This window comes from Salminus brasiliensis, chromosome 2, assembly GCF_030463535.1.
Source record: "Salminus brasiliensis chromosome 2, fSalBra1.hap2, whole genome shotgun sequence".
NCBI classification, from domain to species: Eukaryota; Metazoa; Chordata; class Actinopteri; order Characiformes; family Bryconidae; genus Salminus; species Salminus brasiliensis.
In genome coordinates this window covers 44,877,527-44,900,339 of record NC_132879.1, presented here as the reverse complement: position 1 = coordinate 44,900,339, position 22,813 = coordinate 44,877,527, and the positions used below count along the sequence as shown (strand labels likewise).

General features: G+C 38.5%; 1 protein-coding gene across 3 annotated transcripts in view; it reads right to left on the bottom strand.

Moving 5' to 3' along the window:
- chchd3a (coiled-coil-helix-coiled-coil-helix domain containing 3a) overlaps positions 1-22,813 on the bottom strand; it is a 103,295-nt gene that overhangs the window by 64,046 nt on the left and 16,436 nt on the right. For all 3 annotated transcript variants that reach the window (XM_072673906.1, XM_072673907.1, XM_072673908.1), the window contains exons 3-4: positions 19,533-19,626; positions 1,136-1,316 (exon numbers count right to left, since the gene is read on the bottom strand). In XM_072673906.1, coding sequence (XP_072530007.1) covers positions 1,136-1,316; positions 19,533-19,626 — 275 coding nt within the window. The remainder of the gene's footprint in view (positions 1-1,135; positions 1,317-19,532; positions 19,627-22,813) is intronic.

The following is a 22,813-nucleotide window of genomic DNA, read 5'->3' as shown; positions in this document are numbered from 1 at the left end:
GTTTTTGTTCAAGTTAACTTTTAACTATCCAAACTAAATAAAAATCTAAATAACACAATAAAATTACACAAAAACCTACATTACGTCATAGACGTCCCTATCTGATCCAGTAACTGAGGATTGGGGCATTTTTAATAGATCAGGTACTGGCTTTTAAGGTTCCAACTTTAAATCCTCATTGTAATATACAGTCCTAATTGTGTAATTTACAGTCCTTATGTGCAATTAATATACATAATCCGTCTCGTTTTTTTGAAAACTATCCTAGACAGAGTTCATCTGTGATAGGATTTCAGTGAGCAAATCAAAAAAGAGCTTTATTAAAACTGATGTGTGGTCACATTACCAGTTAGCAGCCAAAACAAAAGCTGAAGTTGGCTTCTAATTGTGGCTCAGCAGTTAGAGAATAGGGTTACTGATGACAGGGTTTTGCGTTCGATCCCCGGGTTTGACAAGCTGCCACTGTTGAGTGTTGAGCTGTATTATTTATAGAAACACAAACATTGGATTCGAATGGGCCAATAGTCAGGATTAAGAGGCCTGGCTTGGATTGGGGGGGGGATCAGGACATCATCAGGACATTATTTGAAAAGCTCGGAAATGTTTTACAGTGAAGGTGTAATGCAATAGACCAAAAACTGTTGCTGAGAGCAGAACCTCTAAAGGTCTGTAGTGTTTCACATTAAGTACATTGCAGAAGAGTTAGTGTGGGTTTAAACTGGTACTAGCAATCACTCTGAAAACCTGAATCACCTAAAGTCAGAAGTGGAAACTAATGTAAATTAACTGAATAGTTTTTTTGAATGACTAAATAATAATATTTCAGCATAACTTGTTTTTACTTTAGAATTTATGCTTTTATGTAGTAAGATTTCTTGTTCTTCTGCTGCTCTCCATGTTTGGCTGTTCAGTGTAAACCTCAGGCTTTCATGTGCACACATAGGGGGATTAATCACAGCTTGAGTAAGTAAGACTGGGCTGACAGAGAAAGTTGTTAACCATCGTCATATAATGAACTAACGGAGGTTGCATTTGTTAAGCTTTGTGACTTTGAATCTTAGTCAGGAATCCTCACAATCCTCCCAAGCTTCTTGAGACAGACCACATGAGTCGGCTCGTTCGGTATGTTACTCACATAGAGCTGTGCTCGGAGTCTCTCATCTTCAGTGGTGATTCTCTCTCGGAGCACGGCTCTCTGGACACCTTCCCGAGCAGCCGCTCTTTCTGCAGCCAGGATCCTGCTCACCTCGTCCTGTACCTGGGCCTGGGCATCTGCATGGGCCTTCGCATGCAGCTGGGCTTTTTCCTTCTCCAGCCTACCCAAATATCAAACACACACAGCAAGAGTAAACAAATACATAACGATGAAAAACATACTAATAGACACGTATATATTCAGAACAATCATTTTTACCCCAGGGACTGATGCAACAGGTAGGGGGCAGCACTGAGCACAAGGCTGAAACACTTAAAGAGCACAGCGAGGGCATATGGCAGTAGTTAAGAAGTTTAAAATGTTTGTTTATTTGAGCGTTTGTTTACTTGCTTTAAAAAAGAAGGTGTTGGCGGGCGAACGGTGCGTTCGAGTTCTGGTAAAAGCCTGCTGAGCTCTTCGGAATGTCGAGACGGAATGTCCTGACTGTTGAGCGGTCACCGGGTTCGCCCAGTTGCTAAGCAACCTCCTCCACCATCAAGCAGGCACCGCGATATGCGGAGAAAACTCGGCAAGATACAAACTGTAATCTGTGGTGCTCTGTTTTCAATCAAATAGCAGCCAAAGGAAAAAACACACACACAAAAAACAACAAAATAAAAACAGCACAACATTGAAACCAAAAGGGATGAACAGGGGAAAACTAAATTATGCTACCTGAGTAAATAATAACAGGACAGAAGACCTCCAGTTACTGTGTGAGGTGCTTGAACATGTGCATGCACACACACAGCAATAGGTCAACCTATACCTCTGCAAATAAAAAGAGAAAGGGCAAATTGTGATATTTGGGTTCTGTTTGGAAATGACACCGCATGAGGAATAAGAGCAGGGAAGGTTAGTGTATAATGTATATGTTTGATCTTTACAAGGTTTAAAGACTGTAGGCCATTAAAATAAAGAAAAAAGTAGCATAACACACCTGCATAGTCCCTCTGTGAAGTCAACCAATATGACAACTTTCTTGAAGGACTTAATATGTTTATTACACACACTTCTGATAATGCTAACCTTTGAATTGCATGTGCTAACAGGGGTTCACAAACCTTTTCATGAAAAGACCCCCCTTATCCACTGTACTTCTTTTGTAAACGACACAGTAATAAATCAGACACGTGTTGAACTATGCTGAGTGTTGCTAAGCAGTTGCTACAGTATTGTAGGTTTTTGCTATGAGGTTGCTAGGTGGTTGCTGTACTGTTCCAAGTGGTTGATATGCTGATAATAAGCATTTGCTATGGTATTTCAGGTGGTTAATAGTTACTAGGAGTTACTGGGGAACTGTCAGCTTTGTGGTGTTGTCAGCTATAGGACTGGGTTTCCCCTTTCGGTACAAATGAGGGAAGGTTGTTAAATGGTAAAGTGAGCATTACATGAACACTCCCTCCAACATTTAAGATGATCTTAATTCTATGAAGCTGTAGAGAAATGCTTCTCTGTATTTAATCACTCTTCCTGTCAGTATTGGTTTCACTGGTGTGTTACTGGGTAATAACCAGTCACTGCAGACAGAGGAGATTACTAGCAGCAGGGAGGGACCTTGCGGCGCAAGTGGGCTTTTACACAGGCTCGTGCACACACAAGATATCCCACGCGTCAATGCACTTCTCACATGCGTGACCGTCGGCGCAGAACATTAGCCCCATTATCCCAATTATTAACACGGGTGCTTTGGAAGTGCAGCAAACCGGTTTCTGGGTGGAACTCGCAGTGAGGAACTTTGGTTCCGCATTAAATGCATCAATCTTCACACATAACTATAGCTTTCTCAGTGGGACTGCGCACACCGAACACCGAACCATGACCCCCTCCTTTACCTGTTCTTTAAAAAGACACTCCTGCTCAGCACTACACTGACCAGAGGATTTGTCAAAAAGAACCTAGATCATTTTCTCAGGTAAATAGGCCAAATGGCATGGTTTGTGTGTTGTTACATAATCTCACATTATGTTAGCTCAAGCTGTTTTGTTAGCTCAAGTGTGCCAACCTACCCAGCTGGCCAGATATAACCATTTCTCCACAGTTACATCACTCAGTCTGTCTCTAACTTATACACACATGCAAAATGATGCACAGGCTCAGAAACAAGTGTGCACTCTTGTGGCCATCCTTTTCATTATGATACCGCTGTTCCCATCCTAAATCTGACCAGCTGAACCGTGTTCAAAGCCAAAACACTCTGTATATACATGCCTATTATATGCCTACCAAACATTATCTGAATTCTGTTTAAATATTTTCACATTTCAAGTCTTCAACTTTGTGAATTAATAGTGGACAAGCAGGAAGAAACGATGGACAGAACTGAGGACAGAAAAATTATTATTGTATTACAAGATAAGATCCGGATGAAAAGGCAGAGGAACAGGGGATATGGGCCATGTCCACACCTGTAAATGTTCAGAAAAAGGTAAGTGCTAAATATAATTAATATAAATAAATGATTATTCCAAATGCTCCAAGTGCTTGTGCTATGCTGATGCCAAGCAGCTGATATAATATTCCAGGTGATCACTATGGGGTAGGTAGCCGACTGCTATGCTATACTGCTGCTAAGCAGTTATTAGGGCATTCCAGGCAGTCGCTATGGCATCCCTGTTGTGGCAGTCTGGTTGTAGCTAGTGTACTAGCATCAAAAAGACATGAGGGAGCAAAAACGTTTGTCTGCAAAGTTCTGTCACTGATTCGTTTGCGAAGAAAATTGAATGAAAAATGCTTGGTCCATGTAAACTGTAATCAAGCCCACCATTACATACTATAATACTCACTACATCTATTATTACTAATATTATTACTACTAATATTACACATAGATCAGCTAGAAAATAAACAACCCAACATCTATGGTCAATATGGTCAAATCTATGGTTAACTAATCCAAACCAGATAGGTTAAAATAACCCTAACGTGTGTTCTGTCCACTATGTACCCAGGTTTTCAACCCAGCATTAACCAAGTGTAACCCTGAAAAAAAAAAACAACAACAGATAACTAATATACTAATCCTCATCAAGACAAAAGTTAAAAGGATAGGCTGACCAACAACGCTTACATAAGTAACAGTGAATTATTAAAGCGTGCATATAAAAGGTGGCACAACTGTTTTATTTTTTAACCACGTTAGCATTTTTAGACGAGCTAGCCCTTTAAGCAGAAGCCCATTAAGAGGAAAAACCTAGTGGAAGGTCAGACCACAATGAGAACTAATGGGCAGAGGTTTGCAGAAAGGACAGCAAGGCAAAAGCTCTCTGAAAAGCCCTTACATCAGTCAGAAGCAAAAAGGCCAAAGCCCCTTGCTATTGCGTTTCCGTCCATAGATGCTGTCTATGGACCACACACACACAGACACACACACACACACACACACACACTTCTGATCAGCAGAAGATGACGATGGAAAGCAAACATCTGAAATATTCATCTGAAAAGTGGTTCAGAAACAACTGTGTTGTAATCATAAAACTGCAGTCAGTCATCACAGGTAACAAACTACTCTGGAACACTTCAGTAAAGTCTGCAGTAGACCAGAACAACAGTGGGGGACAACAACGTGTGATAGCACATCATCGCTGCCACACAAAAACCTTGCTTTTCCAAAACTTTACAGAAGAAAAAAAACCTTTTGGCTCCATTTTAAAGCATTTCTATTGGGATGAATATTTCTATTTATCCTGAAATATAGACACAACATAAAGATACCATATGTGAAAAATGTAAAAAGAAGGTTAGAAGACACAAGGTTCTTGCATAAAAGTGACTTTTTGTGACAGTGAACTTTACCTCATTAACACTTGCTACTTTTTAGGTGTTCAGCAGACTACTCTCTCAAGCCCCGACCCAATGTATTGTTTTGGACAATACACATATACATGCACAAACATATCTGTGTTCGCACAAGCACTGCAATTTAGGGTTTGTTAGAACCGTCTGTTGATAGTCTGGTTCTGGGTCGACCTCAATACTAGAGCTGTACAAGCATGAAGCCCTCAGGCCTTCCCGATCCTGCAGCCAGCTGGGGGAACTCAAAGAATGACAGAGACAGGTCTGTACTCAAATGATTTCCCGTTTATTGGTCAGAAAGGGAAAGTATATATACATTGAGAAGAGGAGAGTTTTTTATAATGCTCGAACGGAGGGTTTCGAGAACTGTCCTCGTGTAGATACAGAAAATACAAACTTTTAAAAATGCTCAAAAAGATGTCACGATGTTAACTACCCACAGAGACTGAACATACTGCACTCAAAACTGCATAATGAAGCTACAGCAACTACACTTCTTCACTTCAAAGCTCTAAAAGAAAAGAAAAAACCTTCAGCAGAACAATGTAGGCTTTCAGTCTCTGTGAAAGGCTTAAGAGAGTTAAGCAGAGCTTCAGTCTGAACGCAGCGTAAAAAATATCTTTGTATTTGTTAGAAAATGTACAGCTTCACGCTGTATTTTGGTCGGTTTTGGGTGGAACACTGCTTCTTTGAGGAACCTGACATCAAACTTTGTAAAGTGGTAACACCCCCTGCTGGGCTGGCATGCACATGGGAGCATTTTAGGGCTATGGGGAGAAAAAAAAATTATATATTTTCCAAAAATATGTGGATACGTGTGGACGGGGCCTTGGAGCTTCACACTGAATTCAGAAGACATGAAGACATGTCTCGTTCCCCTGGTACTCATGCAATTCCTGAACAGTAGGAAAGCGAATCCTACAATTCAAGCCAAGTGCCTCGAACAATCTGCTGGACAATTTGTTGAATTAAAATTTAAACTAAGAGAACTGCCATTTTTTCAAACAGTTTGACTCTTATTAACAAATCTTTCATTCAATTTTCATGGTGTGGAGATGAATTAAGGGGAAACGCTACAGGGCTTATATTGAAAGACAAAAAGTAATCAAACCTTATATGCCCGCTCACACACAAACACACTTAATTCCCCATTTCAGAACCCCCACCCCTTCATTAACGCAGCACCCTGCCACCCGTCAACGCTCTCCCGTAATACATCTCAATAGAAACCACTCTCAACATGAATTCTGACACACTTGCATAACAGTTACTGCGTCAAACGGCTACAACAATGCTGTTTAAAGGCGGCATGTAATATTAATAAAGGAGAATAATGTCTGCAAATGCATGGGATGAATTTTACATGAGACGGTCCCGGCCTCTTCCTGGGCTGCTAGATATATGGCCCGCGCCTCTCTGGGCCTTACAGAGAGGGGCAGGGGGGGTGGTCACAGAATAATGAATCAAAGGAAATTCTACAATCTCTTCCCTTTTACTATACAATATTTATCCAAATGGGCGGCTATCCAGGGTCTCTGAGAGAGAGGAAGAATCGGGGGGGGACAAATACTAACTAAACAAACATACAAAAAAAAACAACAAATGAATGCAGACGTAGCAATCAATCCAGCCATTGAATGGCTTTATTTTCCTGAGGCACACTACGTCAATCAATGCTACAGGTCATCAAGGCAGGAGGGGGTGGGACGTTTTCCTACAGGTGCACCCAAATATAAAACTACATGTAAAAGGTTTTTTAAGTGAATCAGACCGGGGCCAATCCAGGCACATTATATGGATGGAGAATTGGAGGTCTTAAGTCTGATCCAGTACTGATCCTTTGTTTTCACAACTGTGTTCATTAGCAGAGTGTCCTATGGTGTCCGTGAGGTGTCATTAATGGACAATATTCCGAGCCCACAGCAGTAAAGAGGATGTAGAAATATTAAGCAGCAGAACAAGAAAACTGTGGGTCTAGTGCTTTGATTTTGCCTGAGCTGCTTGTTCTCTTGTTGTCTAATTTCTGATCTTTTTGCCTGTGTGGGGAAATACCCTCTTGCTGCATCTTTACTCTCAAATTGCGACTGTTTAGAGGCTAGAACCATGATGGAAACACACCAAATTACAGGTGAAAGTACCGTTTGCCTTTCTTTAGTTTTAAATCAGCCCTGAACATCACATTTAAGGTTCAAATTATAGAACAGATTGGGACTGGGTTTTACGATTCAATCCACTGTAATAGCCCTTTAAAGAAGAAGCAGCCAGACTCTTCCATAATAAGATATGAATCACATTAAAATCTCAGCCTTTTTGAAGAAAAGGAGAAATGAAAAGTCTTCAAATTATTAGTGTATAAAGCGTTCTGGTCTTTTAAGGCAAAATCAAACAGAACTTGGACCTTTGAACCTAAAGGAACCTACAAGACCTACTCAAAATTCATCATATTTAACTAAGAACTGTCCATTCCCAGAGCACATTTTATTTGTACATAATGCTGATGAAACCACCAAATAATCAGACTGAAGAAGGTTTTAAGCAAAGCGTCAGGTGTAGACTAGTGTCTCCAGAGACTTACATTTTCCACAAAATTCTAGCACCTTGGTTCTACCTCATTTACAATAATCTCCATTAGTTTGCTCTGACTCCAAGGTTACATAATATGGGACGACGCACAAAACATATGAAGTGAGGGTGTCGAGACCTTAGTGTGTGGTAGCAACACAAGATTTAAACACAGTGGGAGTGGTGGTGTTTTTTTGGGTTTTTTTTTCTTGGGGAGAGGGGGGGGTTTCAAAGAAACTGAATCAAGCGAACAAAACTCAAATCAATGAGGAAATGTAGACAAATTACTAAGAGATGTGTTTAGAATGAGCCTAAAAAGCAATAAAGCAATTTCATAGACTAGGAGAGTGAAACAGAAATATGGCGTATTGACAGGTAAGGGGCAGCGGCTGTGGTCAAGGCCATTTCAATCTCACCATACTAACACGGAGCAATTACTGTAGGCACTAAACGAAGGACTGCAAGGCCACAGCTAATCATAAATTATATTGTCAGGAAAAGAAGCTGGTCTGAGGCCAGGTTTGCGGGTGCTGCTGCTTGCTCAGTTATTTTCTTGCTTGGTTTTTAACCAACCTTGCAGTGTTTTATGACCAGTCAATAACCTCTCACGGTGGACACAAGTGACCATCACCATCGCATGTGCATGAACCTTGCAGAACTGCAGAGGGCCGTAAACACCACACAAAACACAGCCATAGTCCCTTTTGTATTGGTTCATTATTATACACAGTGTAGGGCTTTCATAATTGATAAATCGATCAATTATTTAGAGAATGAACCCGAAATCAAAAAAGCTATAAATGCTGTCTTGAGAAAAACAAACATAGGCAATGCCTTTCACAAAACCCTAAAGGACTTCCAAATGCAACACTACTACATCCGTTTTAAATGTGTCTACTCACATCCTGCAAAGATGTCTCTAGGGGAGGTTTACCAGTTTTAAAAATTATGCATGCTTTGGTGCAGATACTGGAGTATGGGCCTAAAGTTTAGAGTTAAAGAGCTACTAATGCTAGTTTGAGTTACTAATGAGTTACAGAGCATAGAGTTACGTTTATGCTGATTTGAATTTAAAAGTCAAAGTCAGCTTTATTGTCAAAACTGCGATATGTACAGGACATACACAGGATTGAAACTACGTTACTCTCAGACCCATGGTCCAACAATAAACATTAAATATTTAAATAGACATTTAACATGAAATATCACAGAGTATAGAAACAGTATTATGCTATTTTTTGGAATGTAAGAGTTTAATAAATAGTGAAGTAAATAGTAGTCCCTGATCTTGACATCGGAGATATTAAGTTACTAGTGACAAATTTTAAGCTATTACTGAAGTTAAGAGTTACTAATGCTAGTTTGAGTTACTAATGAAAAGTTATGTTCATGCTGATTTAAGTTACTAATAAATAATTATATAAAAATAATAATAATAAAAAAAAATAAAGTTATTAATAAAGTTAAGCATTACTAGGACTACTTAGAGCCAAGAGGTACTAAAGCTACTTAAAGCGTTTAGATACTAATGCAAGTTCCTAATGCTAGTTATACATACTAATGAAGAATTACATTCTTGTTAGTTGAAGTCACTAATGAAGACTTTTGGGCTATAATTCAAGTTAAGAGTTACTAATTGAGCTAAGAGGTACTAATACTACTATTCTAATAACTAATGAGCTGTGTTATTAATGGAAGAAAGAGTTACTAATGCTAGTTTGTTTATATTTATTAGCCTATATCTCAGTGGCTAGGTTAGCACTAGTTGTGAAATGTATTGGCGTTATGCTTGCTGAGCACTGTAGTGGGGAAACCCTGGTGAAGGAACACAAAAACGATTTAAAATTGTAATTTGGCGTTAAAGCGATAAGGCTGAGAGATACCACACTGTGTAACAGAATATTACAAACCAAAGAGACTAAATGCTTGTTTTAGGCCAGAATGCCTATTTAACTGGAAAAGACAAACTAGGAAGCAAAATAAAATTATACAAAACACCATGTGGCATAAAAAGCATGTTGCACTGTAAACCACTTGTAGATTTTAAACATGCCGTAACATCATGCAAATTGCCATTTAATCACTAATGATTAATCAAGAAGGTAAATTTACATCAATGACTCTTCTAATTAGGTAACTGCCTTGATAGCAGACACTCCTAGTACAGTGTTCCAAAACCAAATAAGAAAGAACCAGGAATTAATAGGAATGAACAGTCACACGAAGTAAAAGCCAGGGGGTTTGTTTTCAGGTGCATGCTGGGAATGAAGTGGCCTCCCGCCCTCCGGTACGTTTTCTTTCCCACAGGAGCGTGTAATCCGCACTGAGCTGTTCGCTCTCTATAGATGAGGAGTGTTTCGTGAGGGACTGTTTTTGTGAGTGTGTGCGCTAGTGCTGATGCAGCATTGTGCAGGTCAGTCAGCCTGAGTGTCTGCAGAACGGTTCCGCTCCAGTGCTTTACTGCAAAACTCACACACTGTACTGACTGCACTAAACACACACACACACACACAAACACACACACACACACACACACACACACACACACACAGCCGAATACACCTACCTCCAACATTTACTGACACACACAGATGGCAGAGTTCTACACACACATACACACACACACACACATCATCTCAATAAAGGCTTGCTATAAATCCCCCCCCCCCCCCTCATATCTAACAGGACACTCTTAAATAAGCTCATCAGTTGGGATATCATTCAGCTTTATTCACAACCTGAGCCTGGGGTAGGGAGGGAGGGAGTAAAGAAAGTAAGGGCGGAGGTATGGTGTACCTTAAAGATTTCCCTTTACTGGAACTGTCCGCCAAACTTGACAGCTGGCACTGCACATACGGGGAGGTAGCCTTCTCATTTACATTCTTATCCAGAGTAACTTACATTTGAATCATGTTGCACCGGTAGGTGACCGTAGGGTTAAGGGTTTTGCCCAAGGCCTATGTACCGTGGTGCTTTTTTTCCAGCCAGGGATTCCAACGCTAATCTGCCACAGGGAGGACAGTGTTGTTACCCACCACACTACACCAAAAACTCTTGTATGCACCGATCTCAGATTTGAGAATTGGGCCGCCAGATGGTAAAGTCCTATTAATCAAAGAAAGGACATATTTCCACAGTTTCAGATTCTAATGACAAATGTGCTTTACCACTTATTACCGCTTATGGCGATCTTGGGTTTGTCTGCTCAGCCATGCAAACCCAATAGTGATGAACCTCCTGATGAACAGCGTATGTGCTGATGCTGATTCCAGACTAAATGAAACTGAAATGAATGTTTCAACCAAAAGACAACGATTACATGTATGACACAATGAATTTGAAATCCCCCCCCCCCCAAAAAAACGAGGTCTGATATGAATAGGTCTGCAACAAACAAAAATTGATAGTCGAATAATCTATCAATTATTGAAAAGAATCAATGATTATTTGGATTACGACTTCCTCAATTACTTCTATGTAGTTTTAGTTTTACATTCAGTTTATTTTACGCATCCGATAATCAACAATGAACACAATAAAGATAAATACCATATTCACAGATTTACTGTGGTCATGACTTTTCTGCTAATAGAAAATATGAATAAAACTTTGTGATATCTTTTCCTGTCAAAACTTCAAAGCCAAGAAAGTGCAAAGTAGCAGCAATAAAATATAACACTAAACCAGCTTACAAATAATTTTTCGGATCAACTAAAAATAATAAAAAGTAATTCATTTCAGTTTAAAAGTATTTTGTGTTACTGTTTCCTTTGTATTGGTGACTTATTTTGACATGGTCTGGCCAGAGCCACAATATTGTTGACTCTCCTCTCTTCTTGTTGAAGGGCAGGATTTTATCCATTATTAAACTAGTTGCCAACTGTTTTGGTTATCGAGAATCTAGGGGAGATTATCAGATCATTAATACAATCATCGAACATAAACATTTTGTAACATTATTTCTGTGTACATCAGGGTGTGTAGGCTGTATCTAGTCTCCTTGTGGAAGTAAAGGCAGTGAGCTAGTTAAGTGGTTGAGGGTGGAAATTAACTGTTAATTAAAATAAAAAGCAGCATTGAATACAATCTGTACCCGTGTTCTCGCAAAGTGTGTGTTTGGGTTTTTTACTTCACTCCTTCTCAACTCTTTCAAAATAAACAAACTGACTGCAAATGAGAACATTTATGGGAACATGCTGGTGGAGGTTCAAGCTGATTTTCTCTCATTCAATGGGGCTCTCAAATAAAAAAAAGAAGGAACTAAGTGCTAAAAAAGCTCTCTTGAAAGCTTTAAACCTGCTACAAGAGTATTCAGTATATTCAGTATATCTTGAGATCTTGATGTAATATAAGCTTTTAGTATTTTCTATAAAATAACAGTATTAGAGCTGGGCAATATGACAATATTTCATTGTATCGTGATAAATTTTGTTAACTTTTCTAAGCATATTGAGGATGCTATTAGTGCTTAATAAACACGGACAGTGATTTAATTAATAATAAATAAAATCACTCACTATTCAGTACAGGAGAGTATCTGAATAGTAGTTTATAAAAATCTACTGATGTTTTGAGTCTGTGATTACATGCACTGTGATAAATATCACACATCGTGAACAAAGTCAAAATATCATGATATAGCATTTTTACCATATCACCCAGCTGTAGTGTGTATTGTTATAAATACATTGTTGTAGTTTGATACTGTAGTAGTTTACATCCAGTTTCCAAAAGGATAAACAAAATTTTAAAAGCAAAACATTAATTACAAAGATTTCATAAGGTCCTATTTGAGCTTCACACTTCAGCAATCCACAATTCTGTACGCTTGTGTAGTTTATCACCTTGCAACTTAGCTAGTGTTGCTCCTGGATGTTTCTTTGTCTTAATAAGACCATTTATAGTTGACTGGGGCACCTTTAGTAGCACATTTAGACTGACTTGCTGGAAAGGTGGCTTCCCATTACAGTGCCACATTGAATGTCACTTAGCTCTTCAGTGCCATTTTTTTCTACCATCTGTGTCTGTCTATGGAGACTGCATGACTATGCTTAATTTTATGAACCTGTTAGTAATGAGCCTAAAATATCCAAGTCAATAATTAGAACATACTTCTGGCCAGAGATGATTTAAAAGCATACATAGCCCTCAGTGGTGGACAGTAACAAAGTACACATCACCGCTGTCATGCAAATACCTTCATCTTCATCTTTGCACATAATTTGAATCTGGTATTTTTTCTTTACACTTTGTTAACCTTTGATAATGAATGGACCAATAGAAATGCTCCAAAATGACTCTGAATAAAATCTTTTTACACCAATATCGAAAATTTAAGTTTATTTGTTTCTCTTGTAAAGTTGCCATTTTGGAAATACAGTTTTTGCATAACAATATGCTTTATTAATGTACTTAAGTACATAGGTGTTTCCATTTTGTCTAAGTTTTACATCAATTCCACCAAATTTCTAAGTAAAAGGCCCTCTTTATCACTCCATTAATGTCAAACATGTCAAAAAAACACATTTTCTAAAAGGTGATGCACTTAAATTGCACTAAAATGAAAGCAAACCATTCAACATCTTCCCGTAATGCCCTCCACTAACTATCAAGTGTACAATCATGACTTTTCAGCTGGCGAGTTTTCTGTAGATGTGTGGTAGTGTGAGGGATATTCATAAACTAAAGCAGATATTTTAAGAGTTTAAAGAGGAGAGGCACATTTACCAATTTCCTCAAGTCACAGGCGCAAAAGGGGAGGTTTAGAACGTATATTAAACAGTGTGTGTAAGAACACTTCACCAAACATGCCAAAAACTAAATGTAAAAGTAAATATCATACGTTTACCATCCGTGCAGTACAGAAACAATAGTGCTCTTCGATTACCATCATCATCTGTATTATATGATGAGACTTTTTCCTTTGATTGCTAATAACATAACTGGATAAACTGATTAAATTTCACATTCTAAACTCCACAAGTGACATGCCCTGCTCAGTGGCTCGTCAGACAAAGCAACAGCAGCGAAGCTTAAGCACAGGGCCAGTGGCAGAGGATTTTGACCTGTTGCTTCAATACGAAAACTATTAAAGTAGCTTTAGGTGTGGTTTTATTGGCAGACGCACAGAAATATATCAATCTTAACACATCACTGAAAGATTTCCTCACCGCCAGTCTAGTTTCCACTTACTAAATCACCACACTGTACCAGTACTGGATTTTATTAGATACTAATGAAGCCCACCAATTCTGGGACTTATTATGTAGTTTGTCCATTGGTGGGGAAAACACACATGCATCCATATGCCAAACACTACACATACACCTACAACGCAAGGGTAGAACAACAACAACAACAACAAAAAAAAAAAACTAGAGAAATCAAATAAAAAGAAGGTTATAGGGTAAACACATCCTCAACTGAAAATAGACAGACTAAATTAAGCCAGGTGTAAAGCACAGTGTTGGGGGTGGGGGGAAGGAAGCATAATTTCAGGAACATGGCCTCTAATCTAACTGCCGTCTAGCTCAGGTTTACATTTCCTCCTAAACGGCCCCTGAAATAATATCGCAATTCAATTACAACTTGATGGCAATGGCGGGGGGGGGAAAACAGCTTATCCGTATCCTCATTAGTTTCAATTAAAAGATGGCTATAGATCTTTTAACGAAAACACAAAACTAACAGGAGAAAAAAATAACTCGATACCAAACACGGATATTGAGCCGCGCCGGTAAAGATGAGAAATGAAAGGAGGAAAGGAGAGAGAGATTTTCAGGCTGCTGAAATCCCATCTCTTCTGCGCCGAGTGGGAGAAGCAAGGAGTATTAAAGCAGCATTAAAACTGGAATGGGTTTCCCCAAAGCACAGTTGCACAAAGAACATCAAAACATTACAAAGCATTATCTGGGAGGACTGGGATTTGCTTGTTTTTTATAACCTAATTCTAAAGCTAATAATGAGCCTTGCACAAATAAATAAAAAGAAAAAAGAATGAATCCGTTATTTTGAGTTAATGTGCTTAAAAGGTAACAAGGTGGAGAGCATCTAAATTCAAGCACCCTCACTGAACTTTTGCACATGGTATTAAAAATTCTCAATGCCCACGGACCATTGACCCCCGAGAAAACGAGTGATGGCAACATGACCTACTATTGATTTGAGTTCCTCTGGTGAATAATGCGACAGCTTTAGCAGGAAGAAAATATCAAGATAATGAGATGGAATGGAACAGTGGAAATGTCAAAAAGGTGCTGGCAACAACTTAATGGCCTGCCCTAGATTGTGTATTCTTTACATTGCACTGGACACTAAACAGTTAAAGGTAGCATAGGGTTTGAGATACCAAAACAAATGAGAACAAACAAAACAAAACAAAACAAAAAAAATAAATCAAGAGAAGAATCGGACGTTCATGTCGCATATTAACATACCCAGAACTGGACCATTTAAAAGATGTTCTTACTACAAGGGACGTACAAAATCATTGAAATCATACTCATACTGCAGGTAATGGCTTTTAGGTTTGACTGATAGTGGTTATCATTTAATATACTTCAGACAAACAATGTTCAGATTACACTGGAACATAGTGCTGAAATAATGTCTACATTTTTTTTCACTGCATTTTTAACTACAAATAAATGCTAAATTTGGCAACTTTATATAAATATTTATATGGATCAATCTCTAGGCTCCTCACAATTACGATTCATTCTTTAACGATGCATCTTTTTCTTCTTTTCATTCATGACCTATACTGCATTTACTTCCAATTTACTCTGTTTATTAATAAAACAAATGGAAATAAGTGGCGACTCACTTGGAAGGTTTTGCAGTGGGGCAGGGGGGGAAAAATGTAATGGTAATCCCTCCTACCATTGACACAGTGGGCAACTGGGGCACTGAGAGGCCAGGTTTAAAGTGGAATTTATAGTAGAGAAGAATTTACGCAGTAAAAAGCTAAAGCTAAATCAGTAGTTAGTGATCTGCCACTCCCTGCTACATTCTTTAACAGCTCAGCCAGATCTGCACCCGTGTGGCTCTCGCTCATTCACTGCTCTTGTACAAAGCACATGAGACGCTAGATCCCACTCATGGGTAATCAAATGTGCAGTTATGGTGTCATGAGATTCTGTGGTAATAGATGACATGATTCCTCATGTTTGTCATGTATCCAAAACTATGTAAGTGTAGTTTGACACAACTTGCATATATCAGCTCTGAATTCCCATATAGGTGCATCCTTACTTAACATCCAACTCTTCAGATGTATTTTTAGGGACCTCAGGGGGGAAAAAGGTCTTGAAACCATCAGTCCACCACCGCTCCATAAAGCATTGCTGCAAACAGTGTGTTTAGAGGACAAAAATAAACATTACTTCTCTCTGTGCAGCAGGCACTCAGAGCCAATGGAAAACCACCAAACCAAGGAAACAATTTCATCCTATTCAATTCTATAGCCTCGCCAGGGCACTTTAAAAACACAACCTAAGGACAGAGAGACGAAATAAAGAAAAGAAACGTGGGACATGGACATCTAAATGGAAGACAACATTAAGGAAAATATTGATTCTGTCCCTCCGAGCGTGACATCATGGTCAATAAAGCCCCTACTTTGGCTTAATGGCGTTGCCTGGGCGATGGGATGGAGCACTTTGCCTCAGTCACCTCAACAACAATGCTGTAAAACAAGAGACTCTGCCCCTAAATTTGCTTTTATGGCCGACAGAAAATAAACTCTCTGTCAATAGCAATTTCTGTAGGTCAGTGTTGTGGCCCTGTGCTGGACTGAAGGGATTAGAGGGTGGCGTGAGCTACAGCAACATGTCTGGTGCTTTAAAGCAAACTGGGCAAAACAAAGATAATGTCATTTAGTGGCTACTACGAAGATCATACTGTAAGTAGAAGATATCAGTGTTTTACTGCTACCCATCTGTTACTGTTTTTTAGGAGTTATGTGAAAGTAAAAAAAACTTCATTAAACTTCATTACGTTGCTTTTTGTGGCAGTCAATCACATTTTTCAATTTATAGAGCACTCCGATTTGACTTCTATGTTTTTCTTTCATCCCAACCTAAAATGTACAACCCTAGGATAAAGTCTTTAGCTTTCAATAATACTAAAGTTGGCCAGGGAATACAAGGAACTGCCATTCCGCTGTGTGAGAGGCCTAGAGTCGATACTCCGTTAAAGTCAAGCTAGCAATTTTCCAGGTCAAGACCTAATAAACAGTAGCAGACTCCATCCTTTTAGACATGCACAGAATCATAACAGTAACCGGTCAAATGAATGTAGGGACATGCTAGTGGCATTAGCCTGCCTACAGACTAAAATGAATGCTGCAATGCTCCTTTTGCCATGACGAAGTGGAGAAGTAAAAAAAAAATAGTAAGATACTGAGAAATATGTGACAATAAATGTAATGGTATGCCGCTTCAAAAAGAATAGATGTGTTGTGTAATAGCACAAATTCAATCAACTATACAGAATACGCTGAAATTTAATAGCTGTTGTGCAACTTTATATGGATATGATCTTATATGGATAAACTTTATCATTATTCTATATAGCATCTGGTTCTGCCTCACAACACTCAAGTGTTAGAAACAGATTTTTCCCCCTCGAAAATAAAACAGTAGAATTTGAATTAGGGAAAGAGACTGAGCTCCCATCAGTGGATGTTAATAGATCACCCCATCAGAAAAGAGGAAATTACCTCCCGCGTGAGTCGCTCTCCAGTGATTAATTGATCTGAGCGCGAAAAAAAAACAAAAAAAAAAAACAACAAGGCTGATGGGTACCGGAAGAGAAGTGAATGGGTCCAGGGAAAACATGGCCTGATCTGTGTCCCAATTTGACCACTGCCAAGATACAACATTTTTATCTGTGTAACTTTAATTTGTCTTGTATATCTGATCTCAAAAATACACTTAAACCGGTGCCCGGATATCAGATGGGATAGCATTTCTATTAGTAAGAAGACACAAAAGAGAGTCAATGAATATGCCTTAATAACTAAAACAACAACTAATCAAATATATTGACCGCTACAGCTGCAGAGTCTTGATGAAACGGAAATTACCTGCAATCAGACTCTCAACCAGAATCACAACTCTTATGATGCAAAGAATCATACTATAATTGGTGCTTCATGACTAAAAAAAAAACAAAAAAACAAAACAAAAAAAAAACACCCCACTATGAGATACTTTATGCAATCTTGATTACATACTGACTTGATCACACACACACTTTAGCTTAAATAACAAATGTATTTTCTCAAAAACATTACGTAATCGCTGCATATGAGATCAGTCATATAATGCCATTATAATGATAATGCCATCTGCAGCAGAAATCAAACTAAGATATTGGAAAAATAAAGACCAAATCTGAATTGAATTGTATATAGGCAGAAGACCCAGTGAAGAGTACAATATTAAAGCTGGTATGACCTTAAAATGAAGTGCTAAAAATAAATACATAAATAAATAAAGGTTGAAAGAAATCATAGACAACATAAAGCAGCCAAACAGTCGGAGTGTGGTCCTAATTTTCAAATGTGTATACTTGACTGACATTCCTCTAAGACTCGGACTCAGCTACAGCAGTGTGAGTGAAGTGAGGGGAAAAATGATTGAAACAGGCTCTTCATGTGTGCAGACAGTTCAATTTATGTGCTAGAACACAGGGTGTCCACTCACTAAGAACATTCCCCAGCAATTGTGTGGAGATGCCATAAAAAAGGCAAGGCCACTGTTAATGTTACTGCTTAATCTGCATCCAGGGAATACCGTCATGGATACAAACGGGCAGAGCACACTGGATGAACCAACGAGATATAACGGACAAACAAACAGACGGATGACAGACAGGCAAAGGGAGACAGATAAGCTAACTTGCAAGCTTTTGGTTGTGTTGAAAAACAGAGTTTAGTTAAAGCTATGTGGACAGGAAAAATCACCTGTCTTATGACTAATGATGGTGCTGCTTATATAAGTAGTACTCAAGATTAGGAGCACTCACTTTACATTAAAATGGATTAAATTCTGGCTAAATATATTTGCAATATATCACTGGAAGATTCTTTGTAGTTGTCATTTTTCTGATGCCTTAAATAAAATTACCAATACATTAGAAACACAATTACTGTGAGTTTGAATGAGGTGCTGCATTCAAACCCACAGCTGTGAGATGTGGAGCACTTTAGGGCCCAGGCTTATAACTGGGGCTGGTCTAACTGACTGACTGAACATTTACAAATATATTTCCAATACTTTTTTGTGGAAGTAGAAAACTTATTGAAATAACTTTTGCCACTTTTGAGTTTCCTAAAACCATGGTAGCAGTATTAGTCTCATAATACTTACAATGCTGGTACATAATACAAAAGTTAGTCCAGAAGTTACGATAGTACACTATGTCCAAATGTTTGTGGACACCCCTTCTAATTAATGCATTCAGCTACTTTAAGTTGCACGCATTGTTGACACAGATGCACACACACAGAATATGACAGGACTCTCTGGAGCAGGCAAACATGAACCTACTGACACCATGCCTAATGCCAAGCAGTGTGGGCTAGAGGGGCATAAAGCCCCACAGCATTGAGCGGTGGAGCAGAGGAGCGGTGTTCTCTGGAATGACTGTGCTCCATCCAATACTTTCGGAAGAAACAATGAATGAGCAGGTGTCCAAATACGTTTTTTTCACCCCCACATAGCGCATATCTCATATTTATTTAATAATGCATTAATCATTCCAAGTCATCTTGCAGTTTTGCAAGCAATGTTTATTGGTTACACTGAATAAGCATGGGAGGCTTCACTATTCGTTCATCAAACTCGACTGAAAACGAACCTGAATTTCTATTTAATACAATTGATTCTGGAGCCCTACTGAGTAACAAATGTGCTTTCCACACACATATTACTGTAACACAAGTGCATTCAGTGTTCATGTCCACACTCACCACTGATGGAGCTCCTGTCGTGCCTTGCTTCTCTCCTCTTCCAGACCTTTCTGCAACTCCTCTGTGATTTTTTTTCTCAGCTCCGGCTCATCCACTGCAAATTAAAAAAAAAAAAAAAAACTCTACATTCAACACAAACACATCAAGTGTCTACTAACCACTACTTGGTTTGTGTCTCTAAACACACTATTTAAGGTATTTGCAAAACTTATCAGCGCCATTTGTTAGTTGGGATAGTACTCTCGCCATGAAGGCCATGCCATGCATTAGCAACCACAGAGCCATAAAAAAGACCTCATTACATTCACTGAGGAGCACATTGGGACTAATTTTGATATTGAAAGCATGACACATGACACAGGTTTCAAGGCTACAAGGGCAGAAATCATATAAGACAGGATAACTTCTCGCTGTTTGCTTCAGTTAATGTTTCTTCAGGCATGTAGTCAGTGAATTTGTTAACATATGTTGGATCATTGCCCGGTCATTATAGTTTGACACTTGATGTGCTGGTATTTTGTGGATTCCATGCTTCTCTTCTCTTGTGCAATACTGCCAATGCAACACAACCTCCAAGCATGACAGCCCCCCCCCCCCACACCATGCTCCATGGATGGTTAAGTGTTTGTTTCATAAAATGAAAATGAGAGTTTTGTTGGTCTGCATACTGGGGCTTCATAATATTGTGGAAAACTGACTTTCTGTCCTGCAATATATACTGCATTACTGAAATACAGGAATTCCCACCAGATTTCTCCAGAAGTAAATAATCCAACACTTCAAGATATTAATAATGCCCTTTGTGCATCCAAGATTGGAGTAAAATAAACAATATTGGGCAGATTTAATCTGTCTCTGGTTGAGGCTGATTAACAAATTTAGCTCATGGCATTTTTGCATCTTTGCTAATATTAAAGTATTTTGTATGCTATTAGGAGACTGCTTATTCCCAAACGCTGTACTGCTATCATAAGAACTAACGTGGTTCAACGCCTCAACGCTGGACAATATTTTAAAAATACAGAAGTGCAGCATTCTGATGACATTTAGGTTTAAATCTGTACCACTGTGTCCTCTGAGGCTGCTGACTGTAGCCAAACATTTAGAAATGAGCAGGTCTGTCTCAAAGCACTTAAAGAGCTTCATTTAATAATGCATCTGTGCTTTAACAGATGGAGATTTAATCTGCTAAAAAAGGTCCCTTTACTATAACTAAAAAAAAAAAAGAAACCAGAAAAAAACACCAGATGGAGAGTTGCGAAAATAACTCTCCTCAAATGTGTTCCTGATGCCTTGTGCACAACATTTCCCTTCCCATTCCGAGCGCAGAGAAACAGAATGCAGAGAGGGTAGACAATCAGATAGACAAGAGAGACAGAGAAGGAGAACAAGAGAGAGAGACACAAACAAGAGAAAGATGCTTGGGGAAAGAATTGGAGACTTGTTGCAGCGACTAGAACCAGACTAGTTCTAGACAATAAATTGAACGAGTATAAAACCTTTAGTCTGTTTGAACAAAACCAAGAACGGCTAGACTGGAATAGCATTAAGCCATGTAGCCAACATAAGGTGACAGCCAGTGGGCATTTTCACAACTATGTTTTATCACTTAATAGCATATTTATTACTTCTTCATTACGTCATAATTAAACATTATTACTTTACATTGAGCATGGTCTATCACTAAACATATGTTAGTCATTCCAAATTCTATCTATTATGCATATACAAAGGTGACAATCTAAGGATAATAGAGCTAAGCAATTCATCGAAAATTAATCCAAAACAGTCATTCGTATCAGTTATATCGTTTTTTATTTGTTTGTTTTTTTACTTTTAATATTTTGCCCTCTGTGTGTGTGTTACCCTCTAAAACATACTAACTCAAGCAGCCTGTACCACATCAAACTGTTGTGTCTGTCGTTTATTAAAATAATCGTTCTTTAATCGTAGTTAAGGTAAATTTTTCAGGTCATATTGTCCAAATATAATATATAACAAATATAATTTAATTTTATAATATTACTTTGTGATTTTTATCTTATCTTTTCAAAATAGATTACACTTACAGTGTAAACAGAGTGCTTTTTTGTTGGATAATAGCACCTTTTGTACCATGCTGTCTAGTTTGCTCAGCATTTTAAAAAGGAGACTTGGCCTGAGCCTACTGATGATGGTATCCAGAATCTCCAATAGACTTCATCCATCACACTGCCATTCGAGTTGGAGGATTTATAGATCAGAAAATGTAGCGTTCACAGCTTTAAAGTGCACAAAAGTACATCCCTTTGTCTCTTAACCTGCATTTTACCTTAACTTTGCAGTCCAATGTCCCTCATCAGCTTAAAACACATTCTTTGAAATACTCCACTGCATAAAGAGTTATTTATAACAGTACTACTCCATTACTCTATAGCAGAACAAACAATATGACTTTATAGTTACAATGACATTAGGCTGTAGGCGAACTCTACAAGATTTATGGATCTTATCTTACCAAGAAGTGATTTATAGGCTATAAGTGTGATTCTCTCAAGTTATAGAAAGGACCACCAAACTGTACCAAGAACAAAGTCAGCATTTAAGTTTCTGACCAGAAACATGAGCATGATTATATTTTTCAGTGCATGTAGGCTTCTCTGGGGATTTCGCACAATACTTTTAGGGCAGATGGGTTATTGGAAAAACGAGAAGGTCCAAAGCCTGTGGGCTTTAGTTTAGGGCTTAGAGTTAGGATTAGCCTGATAGCCTTTTCACACCCGAAAAGTCTGAACCAAGGTTCATGTTTTTGTTACACTGCACACATTCGATCTGCTCAATTTTGGTTTCACACTGCAATTTAGTGAATGCACTAAAGAACATTGCAAGATCGTTGCATGATCGTCATTACATAGAAGGCCCGTGTCCATGTATACTTAACACGGATTCGTTTGTAGAAGGGCAGGCATCTGACATTGAGCTGTTCTTAATTCTCAAAAAAATGAATGAACAGGTTCATTTCATTGCAGCTATGCTGCTAACATTACGGCATTACTACCAGCATCACCAACTTCAAGCGCAGTACATAAGACCTGCTACAATTATATAGTTACCAACAGATAAGATCATTTCCATGTGCTACCCTGGCTCATTTTGATGTTATCTGGTTCTTTTGTTTAATAGGAAGCGATTGCTTGCCTCTACTTCCTGTATTTGGTCTGTAAGTCTGAACCAACACAAACACGGTTCAGTTTTTGCTTTTTTGACTTTTTACCCATTTTCTTTCCAATTTGGGCCGCAAA